This window comes from Rhincodon typus, chromosome 34, assembly GCF_021869965.1.
Source record: "Rhincodon typus isolate 14 chromosome 34, sRhiTyp1.1, whole genome shotgun sequence".
Taxonomy (NCBI): domain Eukaryota; kingdom Metazoa; phylum Chordata; class Chondrichthyes; order Orectolobiformes; family Rhincodontidae; genus Rhincodon; species Rhincodon typus.
In genome coordinates, this window is record NC_063365.1 from 7869377 (window position 1) to 7883822 (window position 14446).

Genomic DNA, 14446 nt, shown 5'->3' on the forward strand with positions numbered 1-14446 from the left:
CAAGACCCCTCAGGATCTTGTGCACTTCAATCAAGTCATTTTTTTTTTTCATTTTCTAAACTCCAGCAGATGCAAGCCTAGTCTGGCTAACTTTTCCTCATAAGCCAACCTTCCCATTCCAGGTATTCATCTGGTAAACCTTCTCTGAGCTCCTTATCATACAATGATATCCTCCCTTAAAAATGGGTGCGCAGCACTCCAGGAGTGGTCTCATCCATGTCCTGTTCAACTGAACTGTAACCTCCCTACATCTGTATTCAATTCCTCTTGCATTAAAGAAAGCATTCTATGACATTTACTAATTACTTGCTGTACCTGCGTACTAATCTTCGGAGGTTCATACATCAGGGCACCCAGATCCTCTGTGTCTCAAAGTTTCGATAATATGCTTTTTTGTTCCTTGAAATGGACAATTTCACACATTCCCACATTGTACTCCATTTTCCAACTCTTTGCCCAGTCGCTTATTCTATTTGTATCCATTTGCATTGTCCTTGTGTCCTCTTCACAAATTCATACCTACGTTTGTATTAGCAAACCTTGCTGCCATGCCTTCCATCCCTTCGTCTAACTCACTCATTTATATAAATTGTAAACAGTTGAGATCCCAGCACACAACTGTTACATGTTGCCAACCTGAAATGTATCCAATAATGCCTATTCTCTGCTTCCTGTTAGCCAGACAATCTTCTATCTATGCCAATATGCTAATACACTGTACATCATGACCTGCCCTTTATGAAATGCCTTAGGAAAGCTAAGCACGTATGTCCACCACCTCCCCTTCGTCCATAGAACGTGTAATGTTCTCAGAGATCCAGTAGATTGTTTGAACATGATTTCCTTTCCACAAAACCATGTTGACATTGCCTGATTGCCTTGTACTCCTCTAAACACCCTGCGATAACGTCTTTGAGTATTAACCTCTAACGTTTTCCCTCTGACCGATGTTAAACCACCGAGCCTGTGGAGTTCATCCCTCCCATTTCCTGATTAATTGCTGCTCCTGGGAAATGGAAGAGAAGGAGGAACACAGGAAAATTGCAATCACCAGAAAAGTGATACTGAGCACATTGTTGGAGCTGAGTATTAACGAGGATCTATGTCCTGACGGATTTCATGCTAAGGTCTTAAAATAAGTGGCGAGTGAGATAGTTGATGCATTGGTTTTAATTTTCCAAAACTCCCTTTGTTTGGGAACTGTCAGATTGGGAGATACTGAATGCCTTGGGATTCTTTGCCACACTGTAGGATAATATAATTGCAAGTTGTTGTAATGTTTATGCAGCATTGGATGTATATCAAGTACCCAAATTGTCGAAAGCTTTTTTGGCAGATTGCAAATTCATGAAAGCCCCATATTGCTGTTGAGAGCGTACTGCCTCATCTCGTGTTAAACAGAACCCTTCCCTTAGCTTTTCCGACATAAGATTAAAACATTAGCGGCTCCCTGACAGTAATTCTGATTACTGTTTTAATTCCCCCGATGTTGTTTTTCTAGACCAAATAAAGGAAGTTCTGAGCTCAGACGAGGAGATCCAGAGATTAGCAAGCGAGCTGTATCAGCAGAAGTCTGTGCTCATTATGGGCCGTGGTTATCATTATGCTACTTGCCTGGAGGGGGCGTTGGTGAGTAACACTCAAGTTTCAGTCAGGGCAAATTGACTCCATGAAGGAACAAATTCCACTGCAGTTAACTCTGTTCAATAGTTGTGCTGAATTTGAATTTGTGCAATATTTATGTTAAAATCTCTTCATGATATTCTTAAATCAGAGGACTTGAGGCTCATTGCTCGTGTAGATATTGCCTTCAAACCGGAGAACCCCTACAGTGTGGAAGGAGGCCATTTGGCCCATTGAATTCACACTGATCCTCGAAGAGTATCCCACCCGAACCCAACCCTCTACCTTATCCCTGCTACCCTGCACTTCTTGCTAACCCACCTAGCCTGCACATCCTAGGAATCTATGGGCAATTTAGCATGGCCCCTCCACCTAACCTGCACGCCTTTGGACTGTGGGAGGAAACCAGAGCACTCGGAGGAAACCCACGCAGACACAGGGAGAATGTGCAAACTCCACACAGGCGGGTGGAATCAAATCTGGGTTCCTGATGCTGTGAGGCAGCAGTGCTAACCACCAAGATAAAGCTGAAAAGCAATTAATTTATCAAATGCCACATTTTTTCACGGTCTGATCACTGTAATAAGCATGAATAAAGCATTTTCTTTTAAATCATAGCGTGAGGCACTCTCTCTCTGCCACTGGTATGCACAAGTGGAAATGAACACCTATCTCTCTCGAAATATCTGTTGCAGAAAATTAAGGAGATTACTTTCATGCACTCGGAGGGAATCCTGGCCGGAGAATTAAAGCATGGCCCGCTGGCACTGGTGGACCATCGGATGCCTGTCATCATGGTGGTCATGAGGGACCCCACATTTGTCAAGTGTCAGAATGCATTGCAGCAAGTGGTGGCACGTCAGGTAATGTTTGATTTTTGTGGGGGGCGGGTGCATACGGAGGGGATTTGGCTGTGTGTTGGGGGGTCCATGTCCATGAAAGCCAGGGAATTATTTTATTCGTTCATGGGATGCGGGCATCGCTGGCCAGGCCAACAATTATTGCCAATCCCTACAGAGCATCTGAGAGTCTGTGGGCCTGGAGTCACATGCAGGCCAGGCTGGGTAAGGGTGGCAAGTCTCCTTCCTCGAAGGGAATTAGTGAACCAGATGAGTTTTTCCTGACAATTGACAATGGTTTTGTGGTCATCATTAGACCCTTTTATTGCGGGTTTTTTATTGAATTCAAATTCTGCCGTGCCGGGATTTGAGCCCGGGTGCCCAGAACATTAGCTGAGTCTCTGGAATAATAGTCCAGTGTTAATACCATTAACACATTGCCTCCCCTAAACTGCTTCATGCTGGCAGTGGTATATGTCACTCGGGAAGCTTAGGTTGCTGTGGCAACACGTCATATTTTAAACTTGTTGTAATCCAGAGCTGTGGATAGTGATGGTTGAGGTTCTGATTACTTTCCATTATGTGCCTATCTGAAAGTCTGTCATGCTCTTACTGTCCCTTGTTGCCATGTGATTTGCAGGTTGATGCTCAAATTGTTTGGCCATGTTATGAACCCCTTTCCTTAGTCATCAACTTCCAGCAATTGGAGATTATCGTCAAGCTGCAGGGTTTTTACCCAGACTGCTGTTTACAGGACTGGAAATGGGTTACATGACCCTCAGCATGTTTATGACATATAATGTTCTCCCACTCAATATCCATGTCAACATTAATGGGTCGCCAACCAGAGGTAGCCGTGATTTGCCATGATCCTCCCTTTGAACCTTGACAACTTGGTAACTAGTGTCAGAGCAGGATTTCAGGATTCTGCTCTTCGCCTTGACTGCATGCGACCCTGGCATGTCACAGCCAACAGTGAGCTCACACCACACCAGAACCATTCACAAAATCTGGATGAGGAAAGGCATTAGAGCCCCCCCCGGTGATTTATGTAAACTTGCTTCCAGATCAGTGAAGATGCCTGAAATTGATCTGGTTTGTCCTGGCATTTGTATGGTCTGGCTTGCCAAATTCAAGAAAGGAGGCTCTGAAGATGGTGTTGTGAATTTAAAGTCTGCAGCTGTAATTCTGCAGTGTCTGTGTTTGGAATATTTTTTCTTGAAGTGCGAGTTTGTGTGGCTTCTAAAGGAAGCAGCTTGGAGAGCAGGTTCTGAGAGTGCCCTTTGTCCTGTGTAAGTTAGAATCCTAGAGTTAGACAGCACAAAAACAGACCCTTTGGTCCCACACATCCGTGCTGATCAGATATCTTAAATTAATCTAGTCCCATTTGCCAACATTTGGTTCATATCCCTCTTAAAATCTTCTGTACATGTACACATCCAGATGCCTTTTAAATGTCGTAATAGTACCAGCCTCCACCGCTTCCTCCAGCAGTTCATTTCATACACACACCACCCTGTGTGTGAAAATGTTCCCCTCTAGTTTTGGACTCCCCCTTCCTGGGGAAAACACCTTGGCTATTCACCCTACCTATGTCCCTCATGATTTTATAAACCTCTATAAGGTCACCCCTCAACCTCCAACTCTCCCGGGAAAATAGCCCCAGCCTCTTCATCCTCTCCCTATACATCAAGCTTTCCAACCCTGGCAACGTCCTTGTAAAACTTTTCTGAATCTATATATTCCTATATATTTCCTATACCAGGGAGACCAGAATTGAACACCGTATTCTAAGGAAGGGTCACTGGACCCAAAACGTTAACTCTGTTTTTTTCCTTCACAGATGCTGCCAGACCTACTGAGCTTTTCCAGCAACATCTGTTTTGTTTCACAGTATTCTAAAAGTGGTCCAACCAATGTCCAATGTACAGCCACAACATGACTTCCCAACTCCTACACTCAATGCACTGACCAGGAAAGGCAAGTGTACCAAATGCCACCTTCACCACCCAAATCTAGATTTTCCTCTGAGGGAGACTTGCCAATGAGCTGATTTGTAATCTTCCACATAGTCTTTACAACACAGAAAGAGGCCCTCCAGCCCATCATGTCTGCACTGGTCTCCAACCACTAACTACTGTAATCCCATTTTCTAGCACTTGGCCTGTAACCTTTGTAGGCTGTGACATTTCAGGTGTTCACCGAAGTACATTTTAAATTTCCACCTCTAACTTTAAAACTGTCAGTTCCATATAAACCCGGCCCCCCGCCCCCCCCCCCCCCCCCCCCCCCCAACCTCCCCCACCTTCTAGGTGAAAACATTTTTCCCAAGTGTCCTCTAAACTCCTGCTCCTTCCCTTAAGTTTATGCTTACTGGTTATTGACCCCTCTATGAAAGGGAAATGCTTATTCCTATCCACCCTATTTATGCCCCTCATAATTTGTTGACTTCAGTCAGGTCTGCCCCACAGCCTTCTCTTCTAAGGAAAACAATCCCAGCCTCTCTGATCTCTCTTCATAGCTGAAACACTCCAGCCCAGGCAACATCCTCGTGAACCTCCCCTGCATCCTTTCTAATGCCATAACATCCTTCCTATGATGTGGCAACACAATGTTTTGGCTGTGCTCTAGCTAACATCTTACACAGTCCCATCATAATCCTTCCTGTTCTTCTATTGAATGCATCAGCATCCTGACTTGGAAATACGTAATTGTTTCTTGAAAGTCACGGAGTTTAGGACATCTGGTCAGCGTGGACAAGTTGGACCGAAGGGTCTGTTTCCGTGCTGTACGACTCTGTGGCTGTTCAATGCAGGTATCCCATGTACTTTCTTAATCACCCTGTCTACCTGTCCTGCGGCGCCTCTAGGATCCATGAATGAGCATACCAAGATCCCACCGAAGGTCTGCAATTTCTTGGGTCTGACTGTCCACCACCATGTATTCCCTCGCTTTGTTCATTTTTGTGTCAGCTGTCAACCCTACTGATCAAACCTCCGTCATCTCTCAGCATCGTTCCACCTCAGATTGGCTTGTTGTTTTAAATGAGGCCCATTGAAGGTGAATGGGCGCCCTTGTGAGAGGTTGGGAGATCCATGACAGTGGGACCGTACCTCCCAGTGAACCTGTCAAATGTCAACCCACGCATTTACAGCCACACGTTGCTCCGACTTCCAGGCAGTGGATTGCAAGAAACGCCTGAGGTTGTCCCTCAGTGACAGTTTGGAGGGGAGGTGATAATGGGAGGGAATGGGGTGAGTGGTGTAGTTAAAGCATCAACTAGAAAATGCTGGAAGTGTTCAGCAGGTGGCACTGGAGAGACTGGGCAAGGTGTGTATGCTTCGTTGGGAGAATCATAGAATCCATAGAATCCCTACAGTGTGGAAACAGGCCCTTCGGCCCAACAAGTCCACACCAAACCTCAGTGCATCCCACCCAGACCCATCCCCCTATAACCCACCTAAGCTACACATCCCTGAGCACTATGGGCAATTTAGCATGGCCAACCCACCTAACCTGCACATCTTTGGACTGTGAGAGGAAACCCACGCAGACACAGGGAGAATGTGCAAACTCCACACAGGCAGACACCCGAGGGTGGAATTGAAGCTGGGTCCCTGGTGCTGTGAGACAGCAGTGCTCACCACTGAGCCACCCTCGGCGAGAGGAGGGGTCAGCTTTGATCTAGCGCTGTGGACTTCGAAATCGGGGACAGTGTGCAGATTCCAGCCTCGTGTAACCCACCTAGCAACATCTTCAACTCCAACATCAGTGGCTAGCTTTTGTGCTCCGTTGTTAAGGCAGAGCCAGTTGCCTGAAAGTACTTAACAATTTCTCTGGTTTGGGTTTACCTGATCTGTACGACAGTTTAGAGACAAGGAAGTGGCCAGGCATCCAGCCTGTGATGATGTCAATGAGAAAGCTGAGCCACCAATCACATTAAAATATTCTCACAGACAGCAACTCTGTCATTAAAAACACTTGACTATCCTTCCATTCTATTACAAGTCTCTAGGTAGTGGAGCATTGATTTAAGATTGGTAAAAATATCACAAACTTCAAAAGTACAGATATTTTAAAGTTGTGGTACCTTACAGAATTGTTATTGTGCAGAAAGAGGCCATTCAGCTTATTGTGCCTGCACTGGTACTATGACCTAGTGCCAGTCTCCTGCCTTACCCAATATCCCTGCACGCCATCCCCTCATCTAATGCTTTCTATCATAAAGAGAAATCTGACGTAAGACCACAAGAAATAGGGACTGGTGTAGACCATTCAGCCCCTCGAGCCTGCTCTGCCATTCTGTAGGATCATGGCTGTACCGCACCTAATTGAAAATTAGTTTCTAGGATCAGCGAGGCTGCTTAGTATACTGTATAAAAACCCAGTTTGAAGTTACTTAATCAGATGTAATGTTTTCAAAGCTTCTTATAACCAGACCGACAATATAGAAGTGGAGGTTTCTTGTGAATTCACTGCTGCTTCAGGATTGCAGTCTGGATGGACATCTACAGAGCATGCTCTGTCAGAACTCCATGGAGTACTGATAACAGCTTCTAGATTTCCATGTCAAACTGCACAAATGCTGGCTCCTGAAGTTGTTGTCAGATCCAGTCGAGTATTAACAGTGAATGCAGGCCAAAATCACTAGAATAAGGGGTAAGCCATTCAGGACTGAGATGAGGAAGGATTTCTTCATGCAGAGCTGTGAACCTGTGGAATTCTCTCCCGCAGAAAGCTGTTGGGGCCAGTTTGTTAGATATATTCAAGAGGGAGCTGGACATGGCCTTTGCAGCTAAAGGGATCCAGGGGTACGCAGAGAAAGCGGGAATGGGATACTGAAATTGCATGATCGTATTGAATGGTGGTGCAGACTGGAAGGGCCGAGTGGCCTACTCTTGCAGCAATATTCTATGTTTCCATGTAAAATTCAGACCAGGTTTAATTCTCCTTGACAGACCAGCCATCGTTCTGCTGACTAGTGGTCAGTCCAGAACATTGGAATTACCCAATGCCACATTGGATGTGCCTTGACCATGTACCCATTGGCCAGGGTGAATGCACCCAGCACTTAGAGTCATAATCGTAGAGTCATACAATATGGAAACAGACCCTTCGGTCCAACCAGTCCATGCTGAACATAAATCCCAAACTAAACTAGTCCCACCTGCCTGCTCCTGGCCCATATCCTGCCAAACCTTTCCTATTCATATATCCATCCAAATGTCTTTTAAACATTGTAATTGTACCCACATCCACCACTTCTGCAGGAAGTTCGTTCCATATGCAAATGACCCTCTTTGTAAAAAAAAATGTACCCCTCATGTCTTTTTTAAATCTCTCCACTTACCTTAAAAATGTGCCCCCTAGTCTGGAAATCCCCCATTCTAGGGAAAAAGCACCTACCATTAACTCTATCTATAGCCATTATTATTTTATAAACTTCTATAAAGTTGCTTCTCAACCTCCTACGGTCCAATGAAAAACAAGTCCCAGCCTATCCAGCCTTTCCTTATAACTCAATCTTTCCATACCCGGCAATGTCCTGGTAAATCTGATGCATCTCATTAAACCTCATCCTTATTTTCCTGTTTATTACCGTGAAGGTTTTGGCACGATTCCTGTAATTGTGGAGCATGAGCTGTTTCCAGGGATTGGGATCTGAATTTAGGAGGGTGTAGCTGGTACGACATTCGAAGCTTGCTGGACAGGGACTGGACAATGTTTACAAAGCTGTGTTTGTGTTCCGTAGGGGCGACCCATCCTGATTTGCGAGAAGAATGATGAGGAGACCATGAAGAATGCTTACCGTGCAATCAAGGTTCCCCACACAGTGGATTGCCTGCAAGGAATCCTCAGTGTTATCCCTCTCCAGCTTCTAGCTTTCCACCTCGCTGTCCTCAGAGGCTATGATGTGAGTTGTTGCTTCATCCAAAATATAATGCACTATTGGTTCTTGGAATGGGTGAACAATCAAGAGACGTGTTTTGTTTTTAATTTAACCTCCTTTTTATCTTCTAATCAACCTGTTCCGAGATGTTATTTCCCATCTCTGGAGCAGGTGGGACTTGAATCCAGGTCTCTCGGTTCAGGGGGAGGGACACTACTGCTGTACCACAAGAGGGCCCCTAAGATGTGTTTTATCGTGCTCAAAACTTATAAAGATCACACATTTGACCCAAGAGTTAACAAATTTTGCCCAATCTCACCAGCCTGTATTGGGAGTCAGTTAGCTCAGTTGGCTGGATAGCTGGTTTGCGATGCAGGGTGATGTCAACAATTCTCTTGCCAGCTGTGGTTACCGTGAAGGCCCCGCCTTCCCAACCACGTCCCTCACCTGGAGCATGTGACCCTTGGGTTAAACTCACCAACAATCGCCTATCTCCCTCTAATGAGAAAGCAGTCCTACAGTCCTCCTGGGACTTTCCCACCTTAATACCTGTTTATAAATTGGCTTCAGTGAAGGGAGTTTTGCTGTAACTCCAGGGGCTAGTCCAGTTCAGAGACTGAAGCAGAGTTGATCCCAATGTGCTTCACCTTGGACTCAAAACAACGAATTTACAACATCCAACATTAATGTGGCAGCAGAAGTGAAGTTTTTTGTTCCCTTGAGCGGGGACTTGGAAGAGCTGAAACAGCATCTTTCACTTTGCCTTTGAGATTTGAAGATTTTTCCTCAAAAAAAATTTGCTTTGAAGCTCTCAGTTTGTAGTGTAAACAAAACCTCCCACGCATTGTAAAGGCACTTGCTCCTTCGCAGATGCGTTCTCTGAAGGAAAGATCCGTCTGAATACTTCACTCAAAGGCTCACATTCTGTATTTTTTTTAAATCTTTTTACATGCCTGATCCCCACTTGGTGGTTTCCTCTCACAAATCTCTTCCAACACGTTTAACCAACTCAAGGTGGATGACAACAAGCGACTGAGGAAGATTGAAGCAGATTACGTGCCAATGTGAGTTGGTATGTAAATTGTGAGTCTGCATGATGGCTAGAGACTGTGTCAATTTTCTGGGGGCTGAGTACGCCTTACTGGAAACAGGAGCAATGTTCACAGACAATTCAGTTTACTCTTAGCTTGTATTTTTGGGCAACAGGAATTCTTTTGTCAACAAAATGTAATGAAACTTTCAGGAATACATTGGCCTCCATCATATGGGGCACAGAATAGCTTTCTAGTCTATTATTTCCTAATGCTTGGAACATTTTTAAAAGCTCTTTCATACCAAATTGTTTAGCCACTGTAGTGGAGGCAGTATTTTTAAAAACCTCACTGACAGTGTGATGATTTTTGTGAGGCCAACACAAATGTGCAGCTGGGAAATGGAATTGTGTTTACGGCAACTTCCTCCATTTAAATTATTGCTAGATTTTTGCTTTTAGTTCCTTGTTTTCCCACTGCTGTTTATTTTTCACGCTGAGGAGCATGGATGACCTCCAGTGACATTTGAATAAACATAGGAATGCTGAAATGGGACGTCAGAGAGTTGTACAGCATGGAAACAGACCCTTTGGTCCCACTCGTCCATGCTGACCAGATATCCTAAATTAATCTAGGTCCATTTGCCAGCATTTTGAAATCAAGAGGTCCTTGGTGAAAGTTGGTTCCTGGACAGAGGGTGTCAATCTCCTCCAGTCAATGAGGACTTTATCCGTGCAGGAAAATTGTGGGGAGTACAAGCTCAAATTCATTGATAATGTGCTCCTGCCTGTAAGACTTCACACCAGGAGACCAGATTCATAAAGCTGCCTCCTAATGCTGATAAATCTACACCCCTAGAATGCATGACATAACTCCCAAAGTTTTTCTGTAGATTTAAAATTCCTTTTTATTTTGTTGACCTGCATTTATACTGATTTTAAATCTATCTTGCTGTTCACTCTCTGAACACTGGAAAGCGTACTGCATTAATATACAGATTGTCCTTGGGGAAATAATCCACAGAGGGCTTTTGATAAATATTCCTTTGCTTCTGCCACTGCCTCATGTAACGCACTAACTATTAACCCTTCTTTGCCCTTCCTGCAAATGGTAATTCGAATTTTATAGAACTTCATTTCAAAGTTTTGGCAAAGATCTGTAGCTCGGGTTGTGGGTGAGGTTGTAGACTTGCTCACCGAGCTGGCTTGTTGTCATTCAGACGTTCTATCACCATGCTAGGTGACATCATCAGTGAGGCCTCTGACGAAGCGATATTATTCTACTCCACTTGGAATTTATACTGTTTGGTCCGTTATGGAGAGTAGTGTCATTTCTGGTCTTGATCTGTGTGGGTTGTATATGGGCTCCAATTCAGTGTGTTTGTTGATTGCATTATGGGTGGAGAACCATACCTTTAGGAATTCCTGTGCGTGTCTATGTTTGTATTGGGCTACTATGGTTACTTTGTCCCAATTAAACTGATGGTCTTCATTGTCTGAGTGTACCGATATTAAGGAGAGTTTGTCGTACCATTTTGCTGCTAGCTGATGTTCATGTATTCTGATGGCTAGTTTCCTTCCAGTCTGTCATAGTAACCATAGTAGCCCAAGCCAAACATGGACATGCACGGGAATTCCTAGAGGCATGGTTCTCCACCCATAATGCAATCAACAAACACTCAGAATTGGAGTCCATATACAAACCCACTCAGATCAAAACCGGAAATGACACTATTCACCATAATGGACCAAATAGTATAATTCCAAGCACTTCATCAAAGGCTCCACTGACAATGTCACCTAGCATGGTGACGAAACATCTGAACGAGAACAAGCCAGCTCGGTGACCAAGTCAACCACCTCAGAATTTCATTTATCTTTATGTTGTTATCATCAAAATGGCAATTTATTGACCTCTTCCTAACTCTGACCTCCTTTAGTGAAGCCAGAAGAATTATCTCTCAGCCTGCATAATTGAGGGATTCCAAATTAACAAATACTGTGTTAACCACTACCTTATAACAGTCGCGAATACTGGACAGGCCTCCTTTCCTTGCTTTGGGAGGGGGAGCAGGGACAGTGCCTTGAGAAAGTCAGTCTTCATGTCTGTTAGAAACCTCAACCTGCCTAATCTCTCCACCTCCTCCAGCTACTTCCCTTCCTCTTCCATTTGCACTGGGAATGGGTGCCTCCAACCTCCCCCCAGTGCTTGTGGTACATTGCACAAGGGATCACCCTTCTGTTGGCTGACTATCCACTGGTTAGTCCACTGCCCCAGTCAGTCATGTCTGCATTCTGTAATCACGAATGCCTTTGTGAGCGGGCGCTAGAACCCTGGTTAACATTGCCTAACCTCCTGCACACCGCCCTTTCTGATACTATAGATAACATTCCCTAAAATCAGTAGAATGACAGTAATACATCATCCACACAAACTAACAACATAACTGGAACAGAGTACTCCTACCATTATCTGACACTTGCACCCAGCTACATCTTAACACAAAGCAGGACAAAGCGCTCCATCCACCTGCTTAAACATTCACCCCCTCCACCACCAGTGCTTAGCAGCAGCAGTGTGTGTCACATCGATAAGATACACTGCAGCAATTCACCAAAGCTCCAATGACACTGCCTTCCAAATATATGTAGAATCATAGGGTCCCTAAAGTGTAAAAAGAGGCCACTTGGCCCATTGTGTCCACACTGACTCTCTGAAGAGCATCCCACCCAATCCCCATATAATCCCACATTTACCCTGGCTAACCCACCTAGCCTGCACATCCCTGGACACTATGGGGGAATTTAGCATGGCCGATCCACCTAACTTGCACATCTTTGGATGTTCTGCTTGCTTGGTGGGACAAAGTAGGTGCAAGTACCATCGCCTGCAAGTTTTCCTTAACCTCACACTGCATCCTGAATGAGCATAGATCACCGTTCCTTCATTGCTGGGCCAGAATCTTGCAACTCCCTCCCTACAGCACTATGGTTGTCTCTACACCAACTGGGCTATGGTGGTTCAAGAAGGCAGCTCATTGCCACCTTCTCAAGGGCAAGCTAGAATCTTTAATCAATTCCTGCTTTACCAGTGATGCCCACAGCCCAAGGATGAATAAATTTAAAAAGTAATACAGTTGTCAGGCTTTCTACTTTTTAAAAACCATCTTGAGATCCTTTCTTTCCATTTTTCTCTTCTAATTTCCAATTGCAGTCCATTCCTCACTATCCTTTTATGAGGGCCATCCTCCTTGATCTTTTAATTCATGCTGTCTGACTCGAGGTCAAATTCTCCCACAAACTCCTCTCAATCTCCAACAGTTCTACATGGTTACAGTCTCAATTTTGTACTCCCAGATTAAATTCACATCTTCGCAACATGGTATGATGTAATACTGTGACGATGCAAATTAACATACTTCTGGAAAGGCTTTGCCCTTTTTCCAGAATGTTGGAATTCTCTAGAGCCAATCTGGATATTTTACATACAGTAGTGAATTTGTTAAACTATCTCTGATGTGCATTAAGAACATGAACTTTACACGTGGCACATCACTATAATAAGAAGGAAATTGAGATTTTTTTTTGCTGATTGCAGTTTCGCAGAGAGCGGTGGAAGTCTGTAGTTTTTTCTGCATCTATAGCTCCCCATTCCCCTGGCAGCTGAGGGCCTGGGGCCAGTTGTCTTTTTGTGCTGTGAAGCAAATGAGAGTTGCTGGCCTACAGTAACAGGGGAACAGCAAGTCTGAATTGTAGTGTGTAGTGCCTACAAACAAAACCAGGGGGTAACAACAGGCTTGGCGTGGAGTCTAGGGTTTCTGAGAGTAGAGTGTTGTATGGAGCCTGTCAAGTTTGTTCCACAAGCAAATTCTTCTCCCAGAAGCATATCCTGGCTTGCTTTCTCTAGTATTTTAATCCCTGTTTAAAAAGGGTTCTCAATTTACCGATTGGAATCACCAGGTTATAAGGAGGATAGAGTCACTCCTTGACTAGAATATTTTTTGGCTGCTTTTGAACTTTAATTTTTCTCTCTTATGGAGGAGGCTAATGCCATTACACTTGAACTTGTGTTTGTCTAAATCCACAAAGTTTGAGAGTAGGGGGTAGCTGACACGTAGCAACTCTCTGCTTGGGGTGCATTGTATGTACACACAACTGTAAAGGAGGTGGGTTTGTGTATTTTTCTCAACAATGTGGATGGCTTTGTAAGCTCAATTTAAATAAAACTTTAGAATCCACCACCTAAGTGTTTGGCTCTCCTTTTTGAAGTGGTTGTACATTTTTTCGAAGCTAGAAGACACCAGATGGAGAACACTGAGTCGGATGCTAGTACCTGGGCTAGATGCTGATGGAAACAGGATCGTATCATTGGCTTCAGTGGAATGATGGATTGTGTTAATGGAATCTAATGGGAGTTTAGTTCCCAAACCATGCAAATGATTTAGAGATTCCGGCTATATTTTGGGAGCTGTGTCCTCTATATATTGGATGCAATGCAGCAACCTGCCTAGGTTTATCAGTCAGCACCTCCTAAGCATATTACCTCAGCCAGTAAAGAGAAAGGAAGCAGGTATTTTTATGATCCTGAACAGTCTTGACAAGATGGACATGGAAGTGAAGTTTCCTGTTGTGGGTAAGTCCAGAAACTTTACTTAAGAGGGACCCTATTTAAAATTAGAGGTTGCCCTGTTAGGATAAAGGTGAGGCAAATTGCTTTCCCCTGTCTCACTCCAGAGGAAAACATACAACTTTAGAAATTTTACTGCCTTAGGAGGTGATGAAGGTGGAGGTCATTATGTATTTTTTAAGACAGAGCTAGATTCCTGATAGGAAGGGAAATCGAGACTTATCGAAGTTGATGGGAATGTGGAGTTTTGAAACACCAGCAGATCACATGATCGTTTTCAATGGCACAGCAGGCTCGAGGGACTGTGTGGTCTACATCTCATGGGCAGCTGAGGATGGGTAATAAATGCCAGGCTTCAGAACGACAACCACATCCTGGGAATGAATTAAAATAACATTTGCCCAATGGAGCTTTCCTACTGTCAAAAAATTTGCTCT

General features: G+C 44.2%; 1 protein-coding gene across 1 annotated transcript in view; it reads left to right on the forward strand.

The window, feature by feature from the left end:
- LOC109917588 (glutamine--fructose-6-phosphate aminotransferase [isomerizing] 1-like) overlaps positions 1 to 13623 on the forward strand; it is a gene marked incomplete at its 5' end in the record, with an annotated part of 80688 nt that extends 67065 nt beyond the window's left edge. Inside the window, 4 exons of the mRNA XM_048616299.1 lie at positions 1458 to 1629; positions 2319 to 2486; positions 8215 to 8376; positions 9367 to 13623. Coding sequence (XP_048472256.1) covers positions 1458 to 1629; positions 2319 to 2486; positions 8215 to 8376; positions 9367 to 9420 — 556 coding nt within the window. The remainder of the gene's footprint in view (positions 1 to 1457; positions 1630 to 2318; positions 2487 to 8214; positions 8377 to 9366) is intronic.
- Positions 13624 to 14446: the final 823 nt, after the last annotated feature.